We start from the raw sequence: 19,535 nt of genomic DNA on the forward strand, positions 1-19,535 counted from the left end.
TCTCTTCCTCCTCCTCTTCCTCCTCCTTCTCTTCCTCCTCCTTCTCTTCCTCCTCCTTCTCTTCCTCCTCCTTCTCCTCCTCCTCCCCCTCCTTTCTTCTCCCCCTCCCCCTCCTCCCCCCTCCCCCTCCTCCTCCTCCTCCCCCTCTTCCTCCTCCTCCTTCTCCTCTTCCTCCTCCTCCTCCTTCTCTTCCTCCTCCTCCTCCCCCCTTCCTCCTCCTCCTCCTCCTCTTCCTCCTCCTCTTCCTCCTCCTCCTCTTCCTCCTCCTCTTCCTCCTTCTCTTCCTCCTTCTCTTCCTCCTCCTCTTCCTCCTTCTCTTCCTCCTCCTCTTCCTCCTCCCCCCTCCTCCTCCTTCTCTTCCTCCTCACTAATCAGGGACAAGTTATTTTGCCACTCAAGGAGTGAGAAGGCGAAGGTGCTGACCCAGCATTCTCTTCATTCCCAACACAGATTTGGCACAGCACGACATTCTATGGCAAAGCCCCTGAATTTCTACTCTCGCTGCATAAAACATTACTTTGCTGCTTCAATCCCACAGTCTCGCGAGAAAAAAAAGGTTCAGCAGCTGTGACGACGCTGGGGCTGAGTGAACTTCTTAGTGAATCACTTGTCCCAACCTTGGCAGGAACTGGAGGGAGAATGTATTGAATCTAAAAAATGCAGAGGAGCATCACGCCACAAAACAGTGGGGCTTTGGTTACTGACGCACTGCACCTGTCGGAAGGATATGGTGGACGAGGCACAATCCAAGATGAAAGGAGAAAAATAAAAAAGAAAGACTTGCATTTATATAGCGCCTTTCATGACCTCAGGACGCCCCAAAGCGCTTTACAGCCAATGAAGTACTTTTGAAGTGTAGTCACTGTTGTAACGTAGGAAACGCGGCAACCAATTTGCGCACAGCAAGCTCCCACAAACATCGCTGAGATAAATGAACAGATAATCTGTTTTAGTGATGTTGGTGATCCTCGTAGAAGAACACACAAAGTTAGCATGCAGGTACAGCAAGCAATAAGGAAGGTACATTGCATTTGGCCTTTATTGCAAGGGGGTTGGGGTACAAGAGTAAGGAAGTCTTACTACAATTGCACAGGGCCTTGGTGAGACCTCACCTGGAGTACTGTGTACAATTTTGGTCTCCTTATCTAAGGAAGGATATACTTGCCTTAGAGGTGGTGCAACAAAGGTTCACTATATTGATTCCTGGGTTGAGAGGGTTGTCCTGTAAGGAGAGATTGAGTAGAATGGGCCTGTACTCCCTGGCGTTTAGAGGAATGAGAGGTGATCTCTTTGAAACATACAAGATTCTGAGGGGGCTTGACAGGGTAGATGCTGTGAGGTTGTTTCCCCTGGCTGAGAGAGACTAGAACTAGGGGACATAGTCTCAGGATAAGGAGTCAGCCATTTAAGACTAAGATGAGGAGGAATTTCTTCACTCAGGGTTGTGAATCTTTGGAATTCTCTACCCCAGAGGGCTGTGGATGCTGAGTCATTGGATATGTTCAAGGCTGAGATCGATAGATTTTTGGACTCTCAAGGGATATGGGGATCGGGCAGGAAAGTGGAGTTGGCGCAGCAGGCTCGAGGGGCCGTATGGCCTACTCCTGCTCCTATTTCTTACGTTCTTATGGTTGAGGGATAAATATTGGCCATAAAACCAGGGAGAACTCAATTGCTGCTCTTCGAAATAGTGCCATGGGATCTTTTACGTCCACCTGAGAGGGCAGACAGGGCCTCGGTTTGACGTCTGATCCAAAAGCTGGCACTTCCGACAGTGCAGCACTCCCTCGGTACAGTGCGCTGGAGTGACGGGCTGGATTATGTGCTAGATTACGGTGTCAGGAGTGGCTCAGTTGGTAGAACTCTCGCATCTGAGTCAGAAGATCATGGGTTCAAGTCCCACTCCACTTGAAAACTACACTTCAAAAGGTACGTCATTGGCTGTAAAGCGCTTTGGGATGTCCTGAGATCGTGAAAGGTGCTATACAAATGCAAGTTCTTTCAAGTCTTTTGGAGTGGGACTTGAACCCACAACCTTCTGCCTCAGAGGCGAGAGTGCTACCCACTGAGCCACGGCTGAGACAGAGAGGAAATATAGGGCAGCAAAGCAACTCCTGGCAAATCTCCGAGCTACTGTTGTGGTTTCCTCTTTTATTTTTGGGAACAAAAAGCAGCTTCGACCATTGGCCGATCTTGTATTGAACACACTTGAGTTAACGATGAGTAGGTAACACACAGTGAGGATGCAAATGGATTGGGGCCCCAGTTTACCTGGGAAAATTGTTACTGGTGTAACCTGCCTAGCCTCGTGAGCCTTAAAAGGCAAGAAACTATGGGAAAGTTTTAGCAGAAGATCCCACAACACTTGTGTTTAATCCGGAGAGCATTTCTCAGAATCTCTTTCTTGGCACCAGATGTTTGAATCTTCACAGCTGGATAGTAAAGCCAAATCCCGGGTTGCTACTTTCTGACTTTTTTCCCCCCCTCTCCCTGCCCCCCTGTTCTGAGGATATGGTTAAGAATCTTAGACCTTCCAGAAATAGGAAAAGTCTTCAGTTTAAGGAGGCCTATCTCTTTTTGAATGATCTCACTCTCACTCCACAACTTCTCTCTATATCCTTTAATCCTTTGTCCCTCCAGAAAGGCACCTAATTGCCTCTTCTGTCCCCTTCGGTGCTCTTCCCTGGCAATTTATTTGACAACTCTATTATCGTCTGTTCTTACTCCCGAGATCCTCATTTCTAATGGGTGCCTCCTGGTATTCATTAGCAGCTTTTTGTTGCCGGATGAAATGAGGAAACTAGGAGCCTTGAGCCTTTTTCATTGCCTCCATTCTCAACTATTTCCAATGCTATCCTGGCCGGCCTCCCATCTTCCACCCTCTGTAAACTTGAGCTCGTCCAAAACTCTGCCTGCATCCTGACTCGCACCAAGCCCCGTTCACCCATCACCCCTGTGCTCCCTGACCTACGTTGACTCCTGGTCCGGCAACACCTTGGATTTAAAAATTCTCATCCGTGTTTTCAAATCCCTCCCTACCTCTGTAACCTCCTCCAGCCCTACAACCCTCCGAGATCTCTGCGCTCCTCCAATTCTTGCCTCTTGCATATCTCCATTTTTCGTCGCTCCACCATTGGCGGCCGTGCCTTCAGCTGCCTAGGCCCTAAGCTCTGGAATTCCCTCCCTAAACCTCTCTGTGTCTCTACCTCTCTCTCCTTTTTAAGTTGCTTCTTAAAACCGACCTCTTTGACCAAGATTTTGCTCAGCTGTCCTGATAACTCCTTATGTGGCTCGATGTCAAGTTTGGTTTGATAATCGCTCCTGTGAAGCGCTTTGGGACATTTTACTACGTTAAAGGCGCTATATAAATGCAAGTTGTTAAAAATTATCTGTTGCAGAGTGATCATTGAGACATATATTAAAAAAAACTCCTCTTGTCACTTGTCCCAGTGTTCTCCTCTCTTGCTCTGAGCGCACTGACCCTTACAGTGGTACAGATGCCCACTGGCACTTCAGACAACTGGCCGGTCTTGTGTGAGCCTAAACTATAAGCAATGAATGTGCCCAGCACAAGCACGATGGGCTGAATGGACTCCTTCTGTGCTGTATCATTCTATGATTCTATGAATACAATGGCACAATTCACAGCTGAGAATTCTTCAATTCTGTTAAGAATGAAACAGAAAAGGATCTGAGCTTGTTTAACGTACAACAGTCTCCCTGATGAACCATCGTGACGCTACGACCCTCTCGGGTAATTTCTGGAGAGACGAGGGATTAAGGGAGATCATGAGAAGGCAGCCGGTTGGAGTTGAGTTCATTCAAAAAGGGATAGGCGTCTTCAAACTGAAGCCTTTCCCTATTTCTGGAGATTCTACAGTCACCATGGATTGGTGCGACAGAGGTATGCATTGGTGACCTGCCATATCCCAGCAGAGTTGCTGTGAGAAGGAAGAGGCTCTTTTAGAATTATACTGCACAGAAGGAGGCCATTTGGCCCGCAGTGCCTGTGCTGGCTCATCTAAAGTCCCACTCCCCCGCTCTTTCCCCATAGTCCTGCAAATTTTTCCTTTTCATGTATTTATCTAATTCCCTTTTGAAAGTTACTATTGAATCTGCTTCCACCACCCCTTGAGGCAGCGCATTCCAGATCGCAACAACTCGCTGCGTAAAATAAAAATCCTCCTCATCTCCCCTCTGGTTCTTGTGCCAATTATCTTAAATCTGTGGCCTCTGGTTATCTCTTGATGGGGATTTCCCCAAAGAGAGGAAAGGAAAATAAGACATTCCTGGCACCCTCCAAAGGCTGAATTTGCAGATGCAAGGAAAGTACGTCTTTTGGACAGGGATGATGTGTGTTACACCCCAAGGAAAGGGGCAGAGAGGAAAAAGAAAACCTCAATCAAAAAAACCCAAAGCATTCACACTGAAAACGGGCTAAATCTTTTCTGTTCTCACTGACATTCGTCTCCGTCTGTAACCAACAGGAGAAACTGTGTCACTGGTCGACCTGGATATTTCCCGTCGTGGGCCACCTTCTCCTCATCCCCCAACGCCACCGCCTCCTCCTCGCAGGAGTCTGAGCCTTCTAGGTACAGTATACAGAATGCACCAAGCAGCGATTATGGGGCATCACCTGGTGCGTTCAGTCACATAATAATCTGCCAATAATTTGTCCAAAAAAATAATGGTTATTGAGTGTATGATTGTTCTCTCTCTCTCTCCCTCTCGTATTCCTCCACAACACTACAACACCCATAACCATCATTGAATATGTGTCACTACACCTTCAAGAAAAGAGAGAGCCTAGTCACCTCTCCATGACATTCAATGGCATTACCATCGCCGAATCCCCCACCATCACATTCTGGGGGTCACCATTGACCAGAAACTCAACTGGACCGGCCACATAAATGCCGTAACTACTAGAGCAGGTTAGAGGCTGGGTGTTCATTGGCGAGTGACTCACCCCCTGACTCCCCAAAGCCTCTCCACCACCTACAAGGCACAAGTCAGGAGTGTGACGGAATAATCTCCACTTGCCTGGATGGGTGCGGCTGCAACAACACTCAAGAAGCTCGACACCATCCAGCACAAGGCAGTCCACTTGATTGGTCTCTCATCCACCACCTTAAACACTCACCACCGGCGCACTGTGGATGCAGTGTGTACCATCTATAGGATGCACTGCAGCAACTTGCCAAGGCTTCTTCGGCAGCATCTCCCAAACCCCCAATCTCCACCACCTAGAAGGACAAAGGCAGCAGGTGCATGGGAACACCCTCACCTCCAAGTCAGACACCAACCCGACTTCGAAATATATCGCCGTTCCTTCATCGTCGCTGGGTCAAAATCCTGCAACTTTCCGAACAGCACTGTGGGAGAACCTTCACCACACGGGACTGCAGTGGTTCAAGAAGAAGGCCCACCACCACCTTCTCAAGGGGCAATAAATGCCGGCCTTGGCAGCGACACCCACGACCCGAGAACGCATGAATTAAAAAAAACCTGATCAGCAATGAGCTCCCCCTGCCCCCCAAACTTTAGTAACTGCGATGCACGTTTTGTGTTTCGCTGTGGGCCCAGTAATGAAGTCTAACCTCTGGAGTTACCTTTAGAGGGGTGGGGAAGAGTGAAACTTTGCAGAACCTTTTCCTCTAGAGGAATGGATGGCTGGATTACGAGGGAGCGGATTGTACCTGGTCTGTTGAAGAAAAAACACCTGATGGGCCGAGTGGCCTCTTCTCGTTGGAATCAGAGAATCTCACAGCACAGGAGAAGGCCATTCGGCCCATTGTGCCTGTGCCGGCTCTTTCAAAGAGCTACCCAATTTGCCTCACTCCTCTGCACTTTCCCCATAGCCCTGCAAATTTCTCCTTTTCAAGTATTTATCCAATTCCCTTTTGAAAGTTATTATTGAATCTGCTTCCACCGCCCTTTCAGGCAGCGCATTCCAGATCATCATAACTCGCTGCCTAAAAAAAAATTATCCTCAGCTCCCCTCTGGTTCTTTTGCCAATTACCGTGAATCTGTCCTCTGGCTACTGACCCTCCTGCCATTGGAAACGGTTTCTTCCTTCCTACTCTATCAAAACCCCTCGTTCTTTGCTTTCTAATGTTCTAACGAAGATATATCAACTTAGTCTGCAGAATATGACATTTAATTAGATATTTTCATCTTTTGAACACCCACCTCAATTTTTGAGCACCACGCTTTTGAACTGAGAATGGACTTTCTGGGTTCTGTTCAATTAAATTTGTGCCATTAAAAATTAAACGTGAATTTTTCTTGTTAAATCTCATTACCTTCGATAGGTTTTAAGGATCACAAAGGAGAGAGATTCAAGAGATATTGTAGTCTGGCAGAGCAGGACCTACTGATACAGTGGGTTTAACAGGCTAACTGTTCCATCTTTGGGACCTGGGATTGAATTTAACTCGGGCTAATGGGACTGTGTATGTTTGTATCTGTCTCACTCTCTTTCCTTCCTCTATCCCTCTCTTCCCCCTTCCTCCCTCTCCCTCTCTCAGCAGTACTTTCAGATATGCCAGGACAGCTGAACAAGAGGACTGAGGTTCAGAGATCGCGAAGGATGCCGGGAAATATTTCCTTGCACTACAGAGCGATCAACAGCTGAAGGGCAGTTGAGGCTTGGGGCACTGGATTCAATTAAGAAATAGTTCATTGTACGTAATAGGGAGACCAGAGAGTTGGGGCAAGATCAGATGGGCTGAATAACCGCCTTTATCTGAACCCATCTCTGGTGATCCGTCTTCAACTGGCACTCACCCGACACTGGGACCAAAAGTGGAAACGAGTTCCATTCCCCGACACTGACAACCCTCGACTCGAGCACAACGCTGCACCTGGATAGAGCCCTTACAGCTGTGCGTGAGAGTATAACAGAGCGTCTTGCTTATTTCAATTACTAGGAATCAGCTCTTTGTTTAGCTGTAGCCCTTCATATGAAATACTTAAGCCACTTACACAAGTCATAAGGTAGATATGGACGAGGAAGGCCACTCAACCCATCCCACCTCATCCAGCCGGGACCACCCCCCCCCCGCCACCGAATCACAGCATCCAGCTGTTTCTTAAACAAATCCAGGGGGTTTTGCCCTATTACCTTACCCTAGAGTTCGTTTCAACTGTTGGCCACTCCTTGTGAGAACAAAAGCCCCCCCCCCCCTCCCAGATTTCAGACCTAAATTTATTTATTACTATTTTAATCCTACGGGGGTAACTTTGACTTTGGCCGATAGTGTAAAACAGAGGATATCGCCCCCGCCCCCCCCCTGTTGAACACCGCTACTCATTTTCATTGAAGTCAAAATGATTCCCCGCTCCCCCCCCCCGCTCCCCCGTGTTTCTTTGTCCTACAGTCAAGGTTTAGTTGGAAGTCATGCCCCAGATTTATCCTTTCTGTACCATACACTGTCTATAAGAACGATTCTCTCATTCCACTTTGAGCAACTAATCGAGGGAAGGGGCTTCAGTTCATGTCGCTTAAAAAAAAATCTTCCGATCTCGGAATGATCAGTTATTGTAGCATTTTGCTCAAATTGTATCATTGTAAAGGCCCAGGCTGTTCTCAAACCTGTTAAAATACCGTGCAAAATCTCACCCAAGTGCAGAGACTTATTGGGGGTGATTTTAAACCCCAGGAACGGATGGGGGTTGAAAATAGTTGTTTTTTTGGGGGTCACAACCGCAAAGTTTTCGGACTTTGCGTTCCCAGTGCGAAGCCTGTACTTTTCCGCGCCGACGTTAAACCCGGAAATAAAGCCGGGTTGCGGTCGCGACCCAAAAAAACAACTATTTTCAACTCCCACCCGCCCCCAACCCACCCGTTCCTGGGGTTTAAAATCACCTCCCATTATCTGGATTATGCAAAGTCAGTAACCAACACCACCCAATGTTATTTTAGAGTTAGTGTTGGGGAAGTTTGAGATCTTCACTCACCGGGTTTGGCGGGGGGGTGGGGTTTGAAATTGCTCCTGTTGGGGTGGATATGAACTAGAGGCCCAGGTGGTGGGACGGTCCCCGCCCTGTCCCCGCCCTGTCCCTGCATGGATGTCTTGGGTTTGTTTCTAAGAAAACTTGTGTTGTTTTTTTTTCTCTCCAGATGACATCGCCGGGCCGCAGCCTCCGTCTTACCCGGTGAGTCCGGCTGCTGCTGCTAGCCTGCAGTCTCTACCCCTGCCGCCTCCTCCTCCACCCCACACCGCCATCCAGCAAAGTCTCGGCTTAAACGGTAAGGGCCCCTCCCCCGCACACTTCCTAATCTGGGAAAATGCTTTATTAAAGTGTTATAAGTTGGGGAATAAAAGTCATTTTAAGTTGTCCTCGTTCCTTTTCCGACTCTCGTCACTGAATGCTGCAGCCCAGATGGAGGGAAGGAAACTTGCTGCACCAACTCTGCCGAGTTCACTCACCTGGCTGCCGAGTTTACTTTGTCTTTTTTTTTTGTTAAAAGTTTGTTTTTATTTTTCTCCCTCCCTGGTTGCCACTCTGTGCATTCACGTAACAGCAAAGCTGAGACGGAGAAACTTGCCAAGCAGGGAATCGTAGGGTCGATCGGGAGAAACGGTTTCCAGTGGCAGAAGGGTCGGTAACCAGAGGACACAGATTTAAGGTAATTGGCAAAAGAACCAGAGGCGAGATGAGGATACGCAGCGAGTTGTTATGACCTGGAAGGCACTGCCTGAAAGGGTGGTGGAAGCAGATTCAATAGTAACTGTCAAAAGGAATTTGGATAAATACTTGAATCTGCTTCCACCTCCCTTTCAGGCAGTGCCTTCCAGATCATAACAACTCGCTGCGTAACTTTTTTTTTCCTCGTGTCGCCTCGGGTTCTTTTGCCAATTACCGTAAATCTGTGTCCTCCGGTTACCGACCCTTCTGCCACTGGAAACAGTTTCTCCTTATTTGTTCTATAAAAACCCTTCATGATTTTGAACGCCTCTATTAAATCCCCTCTTAACGGTCTCTGCTGTCAGGAGGACAATCCCTGTTTCTCCAGTCTCTCCACGTAACTTGATTGGGGTTTATTTTCCCGCAGAGACTTTGCTGAGGACCTCGCCCCTAATCCGACCGATGGCTGTGCAGCTGCAGCATTGTGCGCTGAACAGGAGGGACTCGAACAGCTTTGCGGCCAGTTTACGGGAGCTTGAAAAGGTACAAACCTTCTGCTGTCGCCTTTTTACTCCGAGCACTCGGTGAAACGTTGACTGATTTCAATAAAGTGGAGAAGAGAAGGAGAGGATAAAGAAAGTGAGTCCGGCCTTGTAGCATAAATCATGGCTCGGTGGGTAGCATGTTCTCCTCTTGAGTCAGAAGGTCGTGGGTTCAAGGCCCACTGAAAAGACTTGAGCACAAAATCTAGGCTGACACTGCCGTGCAGTACCGAGGGAGTGCTTCACTGTCAGAGATGCAGTCTTTTGAATAAGATGTTAAACCGAGGCCCCGTCTGCCCCCTCAGGTGGATGTACAGGTTCCCATGGCATTATTCGAAGAATAGCAGGGGAGTTCTCCCCGGTGTCCTGGTCAATATTTATCCCTCAACCAGCACCACTTAAAAAAACAGATTATCTGGTCATTATCACATTGCTGTTTGTGGGATCTTGCTATGCGCAAATTGGCTGCCGCGTTTCCTACGTTACAACAGTGACTACGCTTGAAATGTACTTCATTGGCTGTAAAGCGCTTTGGGATGTCCTGAAGTCGTGAAAGGCGCTATATAAATGCAAGGCTTTCTTCAGCATGGGGGGCATTGAAAATTCTTCACCGATCTCATGCCCACTGTTCTGTGTGTCTGTCTGTGTCTCCTGCAGTGTGGCTGGTATTGGGGTCCGATGAACTGGGACGACGCTGAAATGAAGTTGAAGGGAAAGCCGGACGGTTCGTTCCTGGTGAGGGACAGCTCAGACCCACGCTACATCCTCAGCCTCAGCTTCCGTTCGCAAGGAATCACACATCACACCAGGATGGAGCACTATCGAGGTGAGGACCTCTGTGCGTTCTTGTCACGCAACTGGGGTGGGAGTAGGTTCCAAGTACTCTTGGGGCGGGGGGGTGCTGTTTCTCGGCCTTAAGCCCAAGGGGACAGTTTCATCCGAGGCCGAAACGCTATTAGCTCTTGAGATTTTCAGCGGCGTTAAGGGATTTGTGAGGTGAAAGGCAGGTCATTCAGTCAACATCGTCATAAATGTGGGAGTGAAATTCAGCCAGTTAGTGAGCACTGGCATTGCCTTAAACTCTCCGCCCGTTCAGGGGTTGGGCAGTTGATTGGAGCATTGGTTGGCTGCCCTTCAGTGCCACAGAGCAGAGTTGGGCCCAAACTCCAGCCCCGTTCCTAATCGCAGTTGCGCCAAGTCACGGCTGCGGCGTTAACGGGGAGAGGGGGAAATGGAGCAGCTGGTCACACTGGCACAGTCTCTTTGTTGGCGATTGGCCATAGGAAACTGGGCACCCCCAGTGAGTTGGGAGCAGGTTGAGCACCTGCTCTCTCAATAGCAGTCTTGGCAGTCAAAACAAAGGGATAAAAAACACAGAGAAGTAAAAGGAGGCAGTTGACCCAGGTATATCCCCATTAGGCTGACACTGCAGTGCAGTACTGAGGGAGTGCTGCACTGTCGGAGGTGCGTCTTTCGGATGAGACGTTAAACCTGCCCTCTCAGGTGGATGTAAACGATTCCTTGGCACTATTTCGAAGAAGGTCAGGGGAGTTTTTCCCGGGTCCTGGTGAATATTTATCCCACAACCAACACCTAAAAACAGATTATCTGGTCATTATCACGTTGCTGTTTGTGGGATCTTGCTGTGCACAAATTAGATGCCGTGTTTCAACAATGACTACACTTCCAAAACAAAAAGTACTTCATTGGCTGGAAAGCACTTTGGGATGTCCTGAGGTTGTGAAAGGTGCTATATAAATGCAAGTTTTTCATTATTTTTAAAAACAAGGTGAAAGACAAACTCATCGGCAGGGATTGTTCTTAGTCTCACTTCAAAAAATTGATTAATGTTTCACTTCTAATACCTATGCAGCAGCTATGCTGGGTCTGGTAAAGGCTGCAATATGTAGGTGATGTAGCAGGTGGCACTGAGTATGTTTGTTCTCTGGTGTTGTGATTAATATGATGCTATTACAGGATTGTTTTCAGCAGCAGGAATACTCCCTATTCCATCATTTTTAAAAAATTCATTCTCACTGGGAAGGCCGGCATTTATTGCCCATCCCCAGTTGCCCTGAGAAGATGGCGGTCGGCCGCATTAAACCGCTGCAGCCCCGTGTGGTATTGTAGTGGTTTGATCCAACTGAGTGGCCACTTAAGAGTCAACCCCGTTGGCATGGGGACTGGAGTCCCATATAGGCCCAGACTGGGTAAGGACGGCAGGTTTCCTTCCCTAAAGGAAGTTACTGAACCAGCTGAGTTTTCACAACAATCCGTCAGCTTTATGGTCACTTTTACTGAATGGCGGACCATCGGGAGAACTCCCGCGGGTATTGATTCCTACGTTCTAGGCCAATCGTTGTAGGTATTGATCACTCTGTGTGACAGACTGCTTCCTGATCGCAGTCCTGAATCGGCCTTTTCCCAGTTTGCATCCATATCCCTTTGTCCTGCAATCGTGTTTTAACTTGAAACTCAGGATTAGCTTCATCCATTGCGTTTGGTATCTTACAGGTCTCGGTACGGTCTCCCTCTCCTTTCAAAGCAGACCACTCATAGGAACAGGAGGAGGCCATTCAGCCCCTTGAGCCTGTTCCGCCATTCAATTAGATCATGGCTGATCTGTATCTGAACTCCATCTACCCGCCTTGGTTCCATATCCTTTAATACCCTTACCTAACAAAAATTTAGTGATCTCAGCTTTGAATTTCATTTGACCCCCAGCCTCAAAAGCTTTTTGAGGGGGGAGAGTTCCAGATTTCCACTCCCCTTTGTGTGAAGAAGTGCTTCCTGACATCGCCCCTGAACGGCCGAGGTCTGATTTTAAGGTTATTCCCCCACCAGAGGAAATAGTTTCTCCCTATCTACCCTATCAAATCCTTTCATCGTCTTAAACACCTCAATTAGACTCCAGGTTTCTGCACCTGAATGAAGGACCAGAGCACAGTGACCAATGCGATCAATTAAATACCGCGTCAAACTGTCAACAATCAGCTGACGGCTTGAAGACTCTTTGACAGCAGTTTGAGTCTAACCTCAAGCTTGCATTCACTCTGCAAAACCTCTGCGTTCTGCTGCTGCAGACTAGATGAGCCTCACACTAGTACAGTAGCTCATTGTTAGAGAACAGGCACAGAGGCCCACAGACTGACATGAGAATTATGGACGCCTGGTAGTGATTACAGGGTGCTAACCTAATTACAGGATTCAAATGACGTCAGAAACTGCAAGAGCAAAGTTTGAGAGGTTCATTACTGTTATCAGAACTCCAAGATTAGATTACAGACTTGAAGCAGGCTCCTGCTACATGTTGTTCATGGTTCAACAATGAACCCTGCTGAAGATGCACTAGTTGTATGTTATATAATCTATGCTGTATCATACTTAATCTGTATATTGTATATCATCTATACTTTGTACATTATATAATCTATACCTTGTATATTATATAATCTGTACATTGTATATCAGGTGGCGATGCAATATTTTAGTTCCAGACTGTTAGTGATATTTGCTTCTTGCTGATTTTTTGCACCTGTTGACCTGTGAAGTACCCGCTATGAAACTCATGGTTTACATTTAATTTTTATGAAACTCATTAATAAGATGTAAGCTGTCACAAGCACACTTCAATTCCTATTCCCTAAAGCAGCCAGAAGCCAGTATGATGCTACATTCTGCTGATGAGAAAGCACACAAAAGGGGATTGCTTTTAACGAGCAGGAATCCAGGCTTGTGTTTGTGCAGTTGAGTATAACCTTGTTTATTTTTACAATTTAAGGGTGAGAACGGAACCACAGGACATAAATTTAAATTAGTGAAAAGTAAATTTAAAAGGGATATTGAGAAGAGCTTCATTACTTGGAGAATGAATGGCAGGCTGCGTGTTGTAAAAACAACTCCGTCTTCATAAATAACTGGAACAAAGGGTCATGACTGAACAGAAAGGCAACTGGAGAAAGTATGTGCAGCGTAGAGATTGCCACTGAAGAACATTGGAACTAGACTAACAGACCTCCCTTGGCATTGCTCGTGGATTCTCTCGGGCCTGGGGTTCAGGTTCTGATCTTTGCTCCGGTCCGGCATAGGGGGTTGCCAACCCTCCAGGATTGCCCTGGAGTCTCCAGGAATTGACTCTTTGACCGACAATCAGCAGTCATTCAGTCGGGCAACAAAGAGTCTGTCTGCTTTCTAATTGGCATGGGAAGCTGGAGAGGATGGATGTATCGGGCGACCAATGGCGGAGGCGTGGTGGGGGGGGCGGGGCAGTTGGAGGCAGGAGGTCATGTGATGAAACCTCCAGGGTAACATCCAACCAGAGCTGGCAACCTTAGTCCTGCAGCAGCCTAACCAATTGTAATACGGTAAATTTACTGAAGCAATATAGCACATGACTGACTCAAGATAAAAAACATTAAACACTTTATTGATGCTGAATGAGACAGGCCTCATAGATTTAATGTTTGTAATGCTGTTTACCTCCACTTTACGCAACACTTTTAACACAAAGGTAATCTTGTTTGTTCTTCCCTCCACAAAAACCTCCCTTTCCCAGTTACGTACATTAATTGCACCAAGTTTCTGCAAAAATGTTTTACAAACTTAAATTCTGCCATGAATCAGCGCAATTCAGTAGCTTAACAGAGTGTCATCGGTTCTTCAAATATTTTTGATTGCAAAAAAAATTGATGTTTTTGAGAGTGGTGACCTGGTGCAGTTTTATTAATACAGCTTATCACTAAAAATCATAAAGATTTCCAGTCCTCTGCCTGTGAGTAACCTGATTTAAACTCACTGAAAATGACTCAAAAAAAAACTATACTGAAGCATTTCCTACTTTCATTGGTGTACACCAGTCAGTTTCTTAGTAAGTTTATATTTTTTACTATTTAAAAACTTTTAAACCGTGCCTTTGCAACTAAGAAAACGAGCGTGATTTTAAAACCCTCCTGGAACGGCCGTAGGCGGGTGCGATCGGCAGAAACTCACTGCGTTTGTTGTTTCAAGCGGGGAGGTGCGGCCAGTTTTGTCGTCACGGCTAGTTTCAGCGATATTTTTTTTTGTTTTGTAGCCAGCGCAAAAGATTGTGCGGACTCAAATTGCGGAGGGCGTAAATTACAACCGGCGTAATTCGAAACTCCTCGATGCTTCGCACTGATTCGGCCGGATTGCTCTGGGCTCTTGTATTTATACAGCTCTTATCACTGCTTATCACAACCTCAGGATAGTCCAAAGTGCTTTGTAGCTGATGGATGACTTTTACATTGTAGTCACTGTTGTTATATCGGCAAAACTTTCATACCAACTTACGAAATTGACGGGCAGGAAAAGACCAGCTGATCTCACAAGCCTGCCTCATTTCTTCGCTTATTTATGCGATTTTTAAAATTCACATTTTAAAGTTCCTTGATTTTAAAATTCTCATCCTTGTGTTCAAATCCCTCCATGGCCTTGCCTCTCCCTCCCTCTGTAACCTCCTCCAGCCCTACAACCCTCCGAGATCTCTGCGCTCCTCCAATTCTGGCCTCCTGCGCATCCCCGATTTCCATCGCTGCACCATTGGCGGCCGTGCCTTCAGCTGCCTCGGCCCTAAGCTCTGGAATTCCCTCCCTAAACCTCTCCACCTCTCTCTCCTCCTCCTTTAAGATGCTCTTTAAAACCTGCCTCTTTGACCAAGCTTTTGATCACCTGTCCTAATATCTCCTTATGTGGCTCAGTGTCAAATTTTGTTTGATAATCACTCCTGTGAAACGCCTTGGGATGTTTTACTATGTTAAAGGCACTATATAAATGCAAGTAGTTGTTGATCATAAAATATTTTTTTCTCCCTTGTGTTTCGACTAAGGCAGTGTAGCTCGTACGTCTCCTGGCCAACATTCCTCCCTCAACCAACACACTACTTTTTAAAAAAAAAAAGAAACCAGTCTCTCAACTCATTTGCTGTTTTGGGAACTTTCTGTGTGTAAATTGGTTGCCGCGTTTGCCTACATTACAACAGTGACTACGTTTTAAAAGTACTTCATTAGCTGTGATCGCACTTTGGGATGTTGTGGTAACGTGAAAGGTGATATATAAATGTAGGTTGTTTGTTCATTCTACGCTGGGGATGCCTGGGAGGTAAAGAAAGTAGATCCAAAGTTATTCTGACTGTAAGTATGTTGTGTGAAAGGAGCTAAGGTAACTCTCGGGATTTGCCACGGGCCACCGATCATGTACAAATTTTTTGATTCGTTCTTGGGATGTGGGTGTTGCTGGTAAGGCTGGCTTGGGCCTCCCATGGTTCTTCCTTAGGAAATGCTTCTTCACGCAAAGGGTGGTAGAAGGGTGGAACTGTCCCCACAAAAAGCGGTGGATGCTAGCCCAATTAATAATTTTTAAATCTGAGATGGATAAATTTTTTGCTAGCCGAAGGTATTAAGGGATATGGAGTCAAGGCGGGTAAATGGAGTTCGGGTACACAGTAGCCATGATCTCATTGAATGGTGGAACAGGCTCGAGGGGCTGAATGGCCTACTTCTGTTCCTTTGGACCTTCCCACGGTCAATTCTGAATGGCACTTCCTCAAAACGATTGGGGCGGGGCAGGGTGGAGCTGCTTGGCCAACAGTTTGATGTTTTGAGAATTTTATTTTCAAGATGGTTATCGATCCTCTACGTGTACGTTGTAGGTGTGACTGTGGGTGGTGTGGGAGTCTTCAAGGTGTGCAAGACACTGTGGTTAGTGTGGTTCGTTGTTTTGAAAACCTTCTCGCCATTTTTCTCTTGAGTTTGCCCAGTGTTTCCGGGCACTGGCCGAGCTTGCTGGGCTTCAGCCCACTCGGAACCCAGGGCATGTTAGCTCCTTACACCAAGCTTTTTCCGTCAAGTTATTTTAACCCCTAAAGCTGTTGGATACAGTTTATGGGCCCGATATTAGGAGGGAGGAGGGTTGCCAGTGGGGGGGATCGACTGGGCGTGTGGGTAACCCGCCCAGTAAAATCGGTGGGTTCCCCACGCGATCGTAAGTAAATTGAAGCCACTTACCTTGGCTTCCGGGTTTCGTGCTGGAAAGCTGCGCAGCGGGCGGACTGCGCAGGCGCATCATAGGCTGTCAGCTGGAGGAGCTCTATTTAAAGGGGCAGTCCTCCACTGACTGATGCTGCAGAAAATAGGCAAAATTACAGCATGGAGCAGCCCAGGGGGAAGGCTGCTCCCAGGTTTAATGATGCCTCACTCCAGATCCTACTGGATGGGGTGAGGAGGAGGAGGAGGAGGAGGAGGAAGTGGCCTGCCTCTGACACCACGAAGGCCTGGCTCGAGGTGAGAGGAGGTCACCTGCACCACCAACATATCACGCACCTGCATACAGTGCAGGAGGCGTTTCAGTGACCTAAGTAGGTCACTGAAACTTACTCATTCCCCTACACTCCGTCTGCCACATCACCGCCCCCACCCCACATCTCCTTCTGCACTGCCAACACTACTCTATCGCATCACTCCTCACACCCACTCAAACCTCATCCTCATCTTACCTGCACTTACTCACCTCGCCAGTACTCATCCCACCACTACCACTCAACCCAATCCTCATACAACCTCATGGCTCTGTCTCATACTCACCTCCTTTGTCTGAGGTGACAGAGAGCCCTGCTGCAATGAATGAGGGTTTATCCCACACCTGTTAAATGGACCTTTGCAGCTGCCACTGGCTGCAACACATCTTTTTAAACAGGGACCGTTTCCCCCAGCATGGGAAACACGCTCTGGGTAGTCCAAAATCCGAATCCTCCTTAAAATCTCCAACTAATGAAGTCTGTAAATGACCTCAAGTACCCAGATAATGATCTTAAGGGGGATCCCGCTGGCTTTAATTGCCGGTGGGAGTCCCGCGTGCGGGGGCTGCGCGCGCACTGATTCGCGTCATTGGGGAACCCGGAAGTGGGCGGGTTGGAGCCGGGCTCCGGACCCGCTCCGGGTAATCCCCAATTTTAGGAGCCCCCCCCCCCCAACCACGAACGCACCCGCTCAGCCATCCGAAAATTGACTCCTATATTTCTACCGCATTCTTGGGAAGTCGCAAAGTAGCATGCCTCCAACTAGGAACTGCAAACCGTAAACAGCAGGTATTATATCACAGGCTGTGGTATATGAGTTTGTTTCATCCCATCTGCTGCTCGTCCGGCCTTTGTTACCTCTAGTCTCGGCTATTCCATTGCTCTCCTGGCCGGCCTCCCACCTTGCACCCTCCATAAACGAGCGCTTCCTAAACTCTGCTGCCCGTATCCTAACTCGCAGCAAGTCCCGTTTACCCATCACCCCTGTGCTCGCTGACCAACATCGGCTCCCAGTCCAGCAACGCCTCGATTTTAAAATTCTCATCGTTTTCTTCAAATTCCTCCACGGTCTCGCCCCTCCCTATCTCTGTAACCTCCTCCAGCCCTACAATCCTCCGATTTCTGCGCTCCTCCAATTCTGGCCTCTTGCGCATCCTGATTTTTTAATCGTTCCACCCTTGGCGGCCGTGCCTTCAGCTGCCTCGACCCAAAGCTCTGGAATTCCCTCCCTAAACCCCTCTACCTCAACCTCCTCCTTTAAGACGCTCCTTAAAAACTATCTCTTTGACTGAGATTTTGGTCTCTTGTCCTAATAACTCCTTATGTGGCTCAGTGTCAAATTTTGCTTCATGAAGCTCCTGTGAATCGCCTTGGGACGTTTCACTATGTTAAAGGTGCTATATAAATGCAAGTTGTTGTTGCACTGAGTAGTGGGTTGTATATCACAGGCAGTGATACATCAGATGATGTTGTAGTGAGGGGTGTGTGGTATATCACAGTGCTAATTAAAGTCACAATCGACATCCTCTGTGACTGTGACCATCATGCACTGTCCCTCTTCGTCCTTCTCAGTCTGTCTGCAGCCTTTGACTCGGTTGACTGCAGCATCCTCCTGTATCAGTGTGCTCGAGGAAGGGGTTTGCAGCGTATCGCAGGCTGTGGTCTTTCAGTGCGAGTTGAGTCCCACTGATCGGTCTTTGAGAGATATTAAGGGGTAATTCCGGCTGGCATTGCCCGTGATTTCCTGACTGTTCGATTAGTGGTTGGAAGGTTATGGGCAGCATGCTTCAGAATCTCTGATACACATTCCCAGTGGGTGAAGCACAGACTCATAAGATTCCCCTCATCGTTGTAGTGTTGCCCAAATCTAAAACCAGACCATGGACGGGATAGGGATGGGAACCTGGATTTGCTTTGCCAGTGATGAAGTTTGTTAAAAAGAAAACCTTCCCTGTTAATGTCGTAAACCACAAACGCAAGTGGAACAGATTGGCAATTTACAAGTGACAGATCTTTGTGGGTGGGCGGGGGGGGAGAGGAGAGAGAGGGGGAAGAAATTGCATGGGGGAGGGAGGGGGAAGAGATCTGGACAGCTCGTTGCAAAACTGGACTTGTTCAGTCCCAAACCAGATCAGTAACAACCCCTGTCTGAGAGGGAGCTGCTTCTATTAAGAGAGGAAGCAGTGTGCGGAGAGTGGATTAACGCAGCCAGCACATACTCGGTGCTGATGTAACCCAGGAGGCTAGAAAAATATGTTCCTGTGGCCTTGGATCAGATCTCACTGACAGAATGGGAACGCTGGTCGCAATGCTTCCTGGGGAAGAGGGGCAGTCGATTGAAGCTGACGGTTTGATTTCACTCTCAGCCAGTCTTTACTTTCTTGTTCAGCCAACACAAGCTCGCTGAAGCACTGGGTGATGTGGTGCTGTCCTTAAACTTCCTTGACTTTTTTCTTCTCTCTCACTTCTGATTTCATTTCCTTCACCCCTTCCCCCTCATTGTACACTGACTGAGAGGTTGGCAGACATCTTAGACCCAGGCTTCTTGGCGATTGGGAAGAGGGATTAGAACTTCGATTCATAAGCTTTCCCCCTTTTCCCCCACCCCCCAGCCTTTTCCCCCTCCCCCCAGCCTTTTCGCCCCCCACCCACCTCCCCTGCCCACTCATCGGAACCTCTCTGAAAAAGAAGGGTAGTGTTGGGGGAGATGTGGTGCGTTCGGGTTCTGCTCAGGGTCGGCTGAAACGAGCCCGGACCAACAGAGGGCTGAGAATATGTAGCAGGGAGAGAGAGGTTCTGCTCTTGCTGTTTATAGTCCGGAGCAGATGTAAATGGCAACAGGAGAACAATTACCAGCACCTGCTGTCCAAAAGGTGGTTCTGATCTAAAGTTGTTGAACTCATTGTTGAGGCCGGAAGGTGGTAAAGCGCCAAATGGAAAGATGAGGAGCTGATCCTCGAGTTTACATTGAGCTCCATTGGAGCAGTGTAGGAGGCCGAGGACAGAGAGGTCGGAGAAAGATGGAAAATTAAAGTGGCAAGCGACC

The 19,535-nt window shown here is 47.7% G+C and overlaps 1 protein-coding gene across 3 annotated transcripts in view; it reads left to right on the plus strand.

The window, feature by feature from the left end:
- socs7 (suppressor of cytokine signaling 7) overlaps positions 1–19,535 on the plus strand; it is an 86,288-nt gene that overhangs the window by 41,136 nt on the left and 25,617 nt on the right. Inside the window, exons 3-7 of one of the 3 annotated variants that reach the window (XM_067968765.1) lie at positions 4,488–4,592; positions 8,127–8,255; positions 9,063–9,178; positions 9,835–10,003; positions 12,959–13,614. In XM_067968765.1, the coding sequence (XP_067824866.1) occupies positions 4,488–4,592; positions 8,127–8,255; positions 9,063–9,178; positions 9,835–10,003; positions 12,959–12,963 (524 nt within the window). In that variant the 3' untranslated portion in view covers positions 12,964–13,614. Of the gene's footprint in view, positions 1–4,487; positions 4,593–8,126; positions 8,256–9,062; positions 9,179–9,834; positions 10,004–12,958; positions 13,615–19,535 lie in introns of those variants that run through there. The other 2 variants (XM_067968763.1, XM_067968764.1) reach the window with 2 other exon arrangements.

The sequence above is a fragment of the Heptranchias perlo genome, chromosome 30 (assembly GCF_035084215.1).
Source record: "Heptranchias perlo isolate sHepPer1 chromosome 30, sHepPer1.hap1, whole genome shotgun sequence".
NCBI lineage: Eukaryota > Metazoa > Chordata > Chondrichthyes > Hexanchiformes > Hexanchidae > Heptranchias > Heptranchias perlo.